General features: G+C 34.4%; 1 protein-coding gene across 1 annotated transcript; it reads left to right on the forward strand.

Moving 5' to 3' along the window:
• The first annotated feature begins 1,205 nt into the window (after positions 1–1,205).
• On the forward strand, positions 1,206–4,262 carry LOC113723766 (mannan endo-1,4-beta-mannosidase 4). The gene is made up of 5 exons (XM_027246743.2): positions 1,206–1,635; positions 1,932–2,126; positions 2,571–2,693; positions 2,900–3,102; positions 3,715–4,262. Exons 1-5 carry the CDS (start codon positions 1,267–1,269, stop codon positions 4,073–4,075), a joined length of 1,251 nt encoding a protein of 416 aa, XP_027102544.1. The 5' UTR covers positions 1,206–1,266; the 3' UTR covers positions 4,076–4,262.
• The last annotated feature ends 5,426 nt before the right edge of the window (positions 4,263–9,688 follow it).

The raw sequence follows: 9,688 nt of genomic DNA on the forward strand, positions 1-9,688 counted from the left end.
CGAAGCAATATGTTTTGGTGAACAAATAGTAATAGTCGCTAAAATGTTGGTAATTTTTGCCAAAAAATTGGAAGATTTACAAAATTTTATCTAATAAATTTGCAATTTTTGGTCTAAAAAGTAGTAACAGTCGAACCAAAAAAAACTTCCAAAAAGGTCACTTTTTGTTAAAAGAGTGTTGAATTTTTCTAAAAGAAAGCATAAAAATTTGCTAAAAAATTCATAACTTGCTAAAAATGATTAGGTGTTTTACCAAACTACTAACTTTCACTAAGAAAGTGGTACATTTTTGTTGAAAAATTAATTGTTGAGTTAGACATTATGCATGCCCAAAATACGTATTATGTTGTTGATAAGGTTGAGAAATTAATTGGGTTTTGGCGCAATTTTTGGTTGTGCTAAGTTTTACCATAGTGAAATATAATTATAGCCAAAATATATAAAAGAAAACTTTTGTAAAGAAACAAGTGAAAATTAAAAATTAAAAAACAAAGTAGGATTAAGTAGAATGTAATAATGCTAAAAGAAACTTAAAAAGAAGCAGAAAAAAGAACTTTTCATTCGTAGTAAAAAATTAATTTGAAAAGGAAAACGCTAAAATTATAAAGTATTGTTTTAAAGAATAAATTATATAAATTGTGAAACATACTTTATCTAAATGAAAACTTGCGTTGCATTTGTGAGCTATGATGAGTACCACTCAGTCACCTTATACTTTTCCCATGTTTGTATCTAAAACACTTCTAGATATTAGTAATGTTTTTAAACTCAGACCATTTAGTGAATTGGATGAACTTTAAGTTCATGGTTCAAATCGGTACAACTGGTCAACTCAGTTCAAATATTTTTTTTACTTTTTATTTATTATGTAAATTGAATGATTTTAAATTTTCTTTTTAAAAAATTTAGTATGAACAAGTTAAAAGTTCTAATATTCATTTTGGTTAGTTCTACCATGTTCACCTGAATTAATTGTTTTTCTAAGTGAATTGATCGTGTCACAATCAATTCACAGTTTGACCAGTCGATCAGTTGGGTGCAATTTTGAAAATACTGGATGCATGCTTGCTTGCGTCCACGGAAAACCTGGTCCCACCAAAAATGGCTGAAACCGTTAAAATGGCGGGGTCCGATCCATTCGTTCGCATCTCCAATGCACTATATAAACACCAAATCCCGGGGCCAATTGAAACAGACAAGTACTAGTGACCAGACTCTAGTTCGAAGCAACAAATTAATAGCTATATCAATCACTCAATATAATCAATGATGTCCAGAGAAAAGAGTCTCTTGTTAAGGTGCTGTTCTCTTTCCTTGGCTCTTTTCATTCTTCTCGGTGTTGGAGAGGGACATGGTGAAATTGCGAGTAATAGTACCAGCAGCAGCAGCTTCAGCTTTGTCAAAACTAGGGGAACTGAGTTTGTGATGAATGGGAGGCCATTATACCTCAACGGCTTCAATGCATATTGGTTAATGTACATGGCATCTGATCCATCTACGAGGACGAAGGTATCAACCACCTTCCAACAAGCTTCCAAGTATGGAATGAATGCAGCCAGAACTTGGGCTTTCAGCGACGGTGGCTATAGGGCTTTGCAACAATCTCCTGGTTCCTACAACGAGGACATGTTCAAAGTAATTAACCATTATAATGCTGTTGTGACATGCATAGACTAGCTATGAATTTTAATACAATGAATTAATATTTTATATATTTACAGTTTATATACTGTTTACGGTTGGATGTGAAAAATTAAGATTTATTATCGTGAATTCAACTCGACAGTGCATATACTATCTATATATAGAGGGTTAATCATAATACTATACATACATATATTGATTCTAGGAGTATTACATGCGTTTATACAACCTGATCACTCTTCTAGATTGTGTGAATATCCTTGATCTTTAATTTCTTTGTCTATCAGGGTTTGGATTTCGTAGTTTCAGAAGCAAAGAAGTACGGGATCCATCTCATACTCACTTTGGTCAACAACTGGGAAGGTTACGGGGGAAAGAAACAATATGTCCAGTGGGCGAGAGATCAAGGACACTACTTGAACAATGATGATGACTTTTTTACCGATCCAATTGTCAGAGGCTACTTCAAAAACCACATCAAGGTTTTTAAAAAACACAAAGTTATACATTATATTCATAAATTCTCTATATATAGAACAACTATTCAACGAAAATAACTGCAAATTATGTGTTTTAATGTATTGGCTAATTTATTTTTATTTCTAAAGACAATTGCATTATTTTAACTATCCGCCTGCTTGCAGCCACCATATCTATTAAATTAACTGTTATTTTCCTAACAAAAAAATCACTACTTCTCTAAAATACTAAAATAATTAAACTATTTTAAATTATTATTTTTCAACAAAATATAATACTAATCTTATTTAATATCTTTTTATTAGTTGCACACAAATCAGGTGTGCCTCAACTACTAGTATGTAGAAACGACAATACATATACTATCCTACACATGTCGTACATTCATAAATGTTCTATACATAGCATAACTATTCATAAAAAATGACTGCAACATTATTGTGCAGACTGTTCTCACAAGAATCAACTCCATAACGGGACTTGCATACAAAGACGATCCGACCATATTTGCATGGGAGCTAATGAATGAACCTCGTTGCCAAAGTGACCTATCTGGAAAAGCTATTCAGGTGGTCTAAATGACAGCATTTATCTCATAACCTAACTCTTTTCTCCGAAAATCAGCTCTATGTTCACTACTTCAAAAACGCAAAAAAAAAAAAAAAAAAAAAAAAAAAGATGCAACAAATACTATTGTTTTAATTATTTATTGTTTTAGGTTGCAAGCATGCATAAGTCAGGGAAGGCTAATGATTGAGGGCTAAATTGCTTGCAGGATTGGATCTCAGAAATGGCAACTCATGTCAAGTCCATCGATAGCGATCACCTCCTAGACATTGGTCTTGAAGGATTTTATGGAGAGTCTGTGCCCCAAAAGAAGGAATATAATCCTGGTTACCAAGTTGGGACTGACTTTATTTCCAATAATCGCATAGTACAAGTGGATTTTGCCACCATTCATTTGTATCCTGACCAATGGTAGGTGGACCTTCCTTTGCTAGAAATTGGTTGCACACTAAAATCAGCATGTGAAATAAGTAGTATTTTAAATATAGATTCCTCTATTTAGTGCCATATGCTGAACTAGTTGAAATATTAAAATTTTCTTCCTTGAAAAGTTGAAAAATTTTAAAAAATTTCTATGCAAATTAAGCTTTTGCTCCTGCAAAAAATTATTTTAAGTTACATACTTAAGTTTTAGTTGAATTAGAGTTTGCCCCCTCAAAGGAATTCTTTGATTCCACCTATGTTTAGTCCCCTTGTGGCACCAAATGAAAAAAAGCTTAGGTGCAATTGAAGGGTTGAGAGGCAATTTTAAATGTTTAATATTGGGTCCACTTTCCTTTTCATGGATACGTATCTAGTAAAAGCACCAAATATAAGAAAATCCTTTAATAAATATTGAAATTTTCTAATGGATTATTACTATAAATAATTAATACCAAACTTAACATATAGATGCACATACTCATATTTATTGAATAGCATGTATTTAGACAGTTAGATGGTCTTAACGAGTATTCACTGGGTATCCATTAATCAAGCCTGTAAAAATTTATGTAACCACCTGTATATGTATATGTATGGCAGGGTACCCAATTCGAATGATGAGACTCAAGCACAATTTGTGGATAGATGGATCAAAGAGCACATAGATGATTCCAAATATTTGCTCGAGAAGCCACTTCTGTTGACCGAATTCGGCAAGTCTTCAAGATCACCTGGGTACCAAGTCGCCAAAAGGGATGCGTATTTATCACATATATACGATACCATCTACGCTTGTGCAGCAACTCGTGGCGGCGGCGTATGTGGTGGTAACCTCTTTTGGCAAGTCATGGCTCCAGGGATGGAAAGTTGGGGCGATGGATATGAGATTGTCTTGGAAGAGAACCCTTCCACTGTAGGAGTAATTGCTCAACAATCCAACAGGCTATCATCTCTTACCTAAATATGGTTGGCACCAAATCTCAATGATGTTAAGAGCCTACTAAGAATTCATACTACAAATTCTGAAAATAAAACAGTTTTTCTAGGTCTTATGTGACATTATTGTATCAATTATTAATTTGATACTTAAAGTATCAATTCATAACGAGTTATTACCCGTGTATTTGCACAGGCATTTTGCGTCTTCAGTGTTTTATCTTCAAATTTTTTTTTGAGTAAATATTGACATAAAATAATTTAGATTATAAATTTGACAAAATTTTGGATACCAAATATGAGACATATATAGAAACTAAACAGAATAAAAATAGCTGGCTCATGCACAAATTCAAAATTGATTTGCCAATCTTGATCTGTCATTTAATTTTGAAGAACAATTCTTTGGGGTATCGACGCCTGGTTTTCCTGTACTAGTGAATGAACACTATGCTTCAGGTGAGAAGTTAGGTTTAAGTAAACTTGTTAACAGACAATTAGCTTCACAAACACGGTGAGAAAAATTGATGTCGGAGGAACAAGTTAAAGAATCTCATCCACCTCTAATTGAATTGACCAAGGACAACTATAAGTACCTTAAAAAATTCAACTTAGAAATAAAGTATTAAATTCCAGTATCAACGTTGTAATGCCCTTGGACAAACACAGACAAACTCCAAAGAGCAAAGCCTGCGCCTCCACTAGGACACTTGAAAAATGGCCAGAAAGCAAGAATAATCCAACAAAATTAACTAGATCCATCTCTTAAAACCCCTCCACCCCCACTGTGACTTGGATTAACCCAAGAAGAACCATCTTTATTAAACTTAAGAGCATTTTGAGTAGGTGAAATTCAACGAACCCATGGATATTTATACGGCTTATGTAAAGCTGATAAGGTAAGATAAAATTTTGGCCAAGAAGAATTCGAAACAAGAAAACCAAGAAATTGAATGCCAAACTATTTCTTCAAATCAGTGAATTATTTAGACAAATATTTTGTCAAGACAAGATCATCCCATCAAATACCGCCGAATTCCTAACTTTCTAGATGTTCAAGCAATTAAGAGTTGGCAACCATCGAAAGACCAATGAAAGCTCTATGCTATTTGTCTGAAAAAGCCACCAACGTATCAGGTGAGCTCTAATTGAGCAACTTGGATCAAGCATTCCAACCAAAGTTTCAAAGAAAGACTAAACCTTAACTGTCACTTCACCAGCACAAAATTATGATCCAGGGACTCCAAATTAGGAGAAGAGCAGCAAAAACACTTGAAGAGACCATGCACTCCAAATTTAAGCAAAGATTGTGCTATTGACAATCAATACAAACGTAACTTTAACAAAAAAAAAAAAAAAGAAACTTTCAGTGAATCTGAGAATGTCGGATACAGTAAAAATAAAGGACTTACTATTCCTATAACGAATGATAGAAAATGCTATCCAAAGAGATAAATTACTTGAGTGTTATGAAACAATTAAAAGTGTGGATGTCCATTTGTATTCTCAAGAGGATTAATTCACAATTCATTGATCCCAAAGGGATTAATTCATAATTGATAATTACATTATGTAAAGGGGTTACAATGGATGAACGATTTCAATCCATAAACTTATTCATGTATTGGAAGAATCATTTCATAGGCTATTCATGATCTTGTAGTAATGAGTATTTAATAGAATTGATATATCTTTAATTTTGTAATACCTATATATAGAGGTAGCTTGGCACCTCTTGGGTGTACTTTTATATTAGTTGGAACAATAAGAACATCATTCTCTATTTCTCTATTTCCTTTTCTAATATTTCAATTTCTATTATAGTAGTTTATTTTATTAGTTTTATAACACGTTATCAGCACGAGTCTCTACTTTTGAGCAAAAGTGAATACGAGACTCTATCGAGATTCTGCTAGTGTCAAATCAACAGTTGGATATTTTCTCGAGTAGCACTTGTCTACCTATTGAGGTAAATTTCTAACCCACAAACTTATTTCAATTTCTTATGCCTAACCTTTGAATGGTTGTAAAATACAAGTGTCTACTATTGAGCAACCACTAAATACAAACATATACTCTTTGACAACTTTGAGATAATATTTCTTCTTTTAATTCTACTTATTTATCTTTAGAATTATTTGTTGTAGATACTTATATTCTGATGCAACGAATTTTGGAGATGCTATTATAGAAAATCTATTATGTTTGAGGATCCACTTGTCCTTTGAAATACTTAAAGAAAAATATTCGACCACCTGAAGATGGTCGTTTTTTAACGAAAAGATTTGGCCACCAGAAGATGGTCATTATTTCAAAATCCGATATGATAAATTTACTTATGGCTGTAAGTACACAATTCTACTATGTTTAGAATTATTTCTTAATTGAAAATAATATTTTCTACATATTTCTCAAATATGCTCTTTGTAAGGATCGAACACAACTTAAGAGGGGGGGTGAATTAGGTTATCTAAAAAAAATTGGCCAAGATATGAGTCACTTTTTTCGAACTTGCTTTCTTTTTCAAGAGGACTTCACTGAGAAGCAATTGATGGACTAGCACAAGTAATTTGTGAGTAAAAGAAGAAAGTAATATATATATAGCAAGACAGTAAATGAAGGGATGGAATTGCAAACCAAGTTTCAAACTTGACTAAGTTTGAATATCACTTTATATATCAAGCTTCTTCAATTTGATCAACTTTCAACCAATCTCTTGTGTACAAAGAAAGGATCACTTCCTCCTTGCCTCAAGTCTCACTCGATCAAGCAAGGAAGTTTTACAATCGCACAGATAACCCTCACAAAGCTACGCTATTGAAGAAATTGAATCACACTTGAAAAGCTAAATGAAAATTACACAACTAAGAGTACAAAACTTCTTTTTGGAGTATTCATACACTTGAATCACTCAAGATCTGATGTAGACTTAATATGTAAAAAGTTATTTTGATGAGTTGACTAATCACCATTTATAGGAGACCAAAAAAATCTTCAATTAATGCTGTCAACGGATAGAAGGCAGCTGGAAAGTCAACTAGCCGTTGGTAGTTTCGGACGTCCGGTACTCTGATTTTCTGCATCCGAACGAAGACAGTGAGTTCAAGGCGATTTCTTGCAATTTTTAGGATGTCCGGTCCCTCCACAGTATACGTCCGAAAGTAAACTTGCAAATCCTTCTTCATTTCTTTCAGACGTCTGATGCTCCAGTGTTTTACGTCCGAAGTACAGCAACGTTTGTCGGACGTCTGGTATAGAGGTATTGTGTGTCCGAACGAGGTCAGTGATCATAGAGGTTTTGACACATTACCTTCGGACGTCCGAGTGTGAGTTCTTCATGCGTCCGAAGTTACTCAATGGTTGTCGGCTGTCCGATGTGGTCCTTTTGTGCATCCGACAGCAATTTCAGTAATTTTGCCAAACATTGATCCGGTTTGGCTTCAAGTCTTTGACCTGATTTTTGTTCCAAATCCTGAAACAATCTCTTCAAAGAATATTAGTAGCATCCAATTGTTTTGTAATCATCAAAAGTTATGAACTGAGATATACAATCTCCCCATTTTTGATGATGACAAAACATTGGATGGATCAAAAAGAATTCAACTCGCCCTCAACTCGACTCCCCCTTCCTTATAGATTCCATGACACGAGTATTCGCAACTCCCCCTCACTTATAAGATCCATGTCGCGCCCCACTTTTTGAGGTGTGAGAGTAGTGTGTAGGAGATGTATGTGAACGTGTGTGAAAGTGAAAATAAAAGGCCGTGGGATTGTGAAATGCGACGGTTTGGCCAAACATAGGGTTTTAGATAGAAAAGGAGTCGTCACTTGGTATAGAGTTAGGGTGTACCAAGTCACCCAAAAATGATTTTTGTTTTTGGAAATAAAAGTAAACAAACCCTTTTTAAAGAATTTTTTAGGTCTACGTAACCAAAGAGAGGGATCGGGGGTCACACTTGATAAGGGAGAAGGCAAAGGCAAAGTCTAAGGCACTCCCTTACCCTAGCCAAAGCTAGTTGCGTGACTTAGCCTTTCTTTTCCTAATTCTTCTACCCAAAATATGTGTTGCATGTTGGATATGATTAATGGATGCGAAAAAAAAGAAAAATGCAATCCTAAATCTAAAATGTCTCTTATGAGGCTTTTTGGTCCCAATCACATGAGTTGTGATGGCCAATAAGGAAAACTCTCATAGAGGTCACGGGTAATGTAAATGAAGACCCAAATATGAGTGCAAGTGTGAAAATGTAATAAGAATGCAAAATAAAATAAAATTAAAATTAAATTAAAAATACAAATGTAAGTGCAAGTATGCAAATGTAGGAAAAGTGCATGTGTGCAAATGTAAGAGAAGTGCATGTGTGCCAATTGAGAAAATAAAGGTGTTTGTGTGCAAGTGGATGAAAATATGATATACTAGTAGTAAATGCATATAAGTGCAACTTGGTGCAATTTGTGAGGTAGAAGATAGGGAAAGAAGAAAAAACGTGCAAACATGGCATGTGGATTGAGAAAAAAAAATATAAGTAGTGAGAAAATGTGGATAAAGAAGGTGAGGAAGTGATATGATAAAAATGAGAGTGTATGAATCTAGAGGAATGCATCAAGTCGGGTACGAGAATGACTCCTAACTTCACGATTTTAATTTTCCCTTTGATAGAGGGAATACAAACGTGCTAAGGCTTAGAAAAGTCACACTCGTCTATATCCCATATTTAAGGGGTAACTCTCAAGCAAATGTACCCTATAACTAGCATGGAGATGCAAAAAGCCTAAAATGGAAGGGAAAGGGTTGGAGGGGCATGTCAAATGCTAGAAAACTAAGAAAAATGCATGAAATGTAGTGAGACATGCAAGTATATACTAACGAGAGGGGACAACCTATTGGGTCTAGCATTGGACTAGCTCTTTTCTAAAATTCTCTCACAAGCATTGGACTTGCAAGAGCTCGAGGGGAGAGACCATGGCCAGCGTTGGACTAGCCACGGTGACGCATTCATCCATCACATTCATCTATGACTATAGAAAGCAAGTAGACATGCCAATCACCTATAAACACGTAGCACATAACACTTAGCATGCTCGACTAGATGCAAGAGCCTAATAAAGCAAATTAACACGTAGCAACAAGAGCAAACAATCAAACTAATGAACCTATTACATTTGCTAACTAAAAAAAATGGGAGAAGAGGAAAAATGAATAAAAATGCTCTCCAAGCCCTATCTATTACAAGCCAAGAGGTGTACACATACCCCATAAAAGAATAACTTAATAAAAGCAAAAGTAAATGAAATAAATGAAAGGAATTAAGGAAAGGCAAGAAAAGCAAAGTAGACATGCAATTTTCACTTAGCACGTTGGATCACATAGAGGAGTGACTAAAAAGGATAAAAGAAATTATACCTCCCCGTTTGTGATGTTAGTAAAGTGAACAAGACTTAACTTGGGCTAGAGTCACCAAAGAAATAGATAACTTGGGCTAAAACCATCAGAGCAAGGGATTAATGCACCACTTTAAAGATAAGTAGAATAAAAGATAAAAAGGAAACTCAGAACACCTTAGAAACTTCAAAAGGGGTATTAACAAACCACCAAATTCTTCGCTAATTGCGACTTAAATGTAGTCAAAAGATGCTT

Source organism: Coffea arabica, chromosome 2c (genome assembly GCF_036785885.1).
Source record: "Coffea arabica cultivar ET-39 chromosome 2c, Coffea Arabica ET-39 HiFi, whole genome shotgun sequence".
In the NCBI taxonomy this organism is placed as follows: Eukaryota; Viridiplantae; Streptophyta; class Magnoliopsida; order Gentianales; family Rubiaceae; genus Coffea; species Coffea arabica.

Coding starts and splice junctions, on each gene's coding strand:
- LOC113723766 (XM_027246743.2), top strand. CDS start 1,267: ATGATGTCCAGAGAAAAGAGTCTCTTGTTAAGGTGCTGTTCTCTTTCC. Junction 2,127..2,570: donor ACTTCAAAAACCACATCAAG/GTTTTTAAAAAA, acceptor ATTATTGTGCAG/ACTGTTCTCACAAGAATCAA. Junction 2,694..2,899: donor TATCTGGAAAAGCTATTCAG/GTGGTCTAAATG, acceptor AATTGCTTGCAG/GATTGGATCTCAGAAATGGC.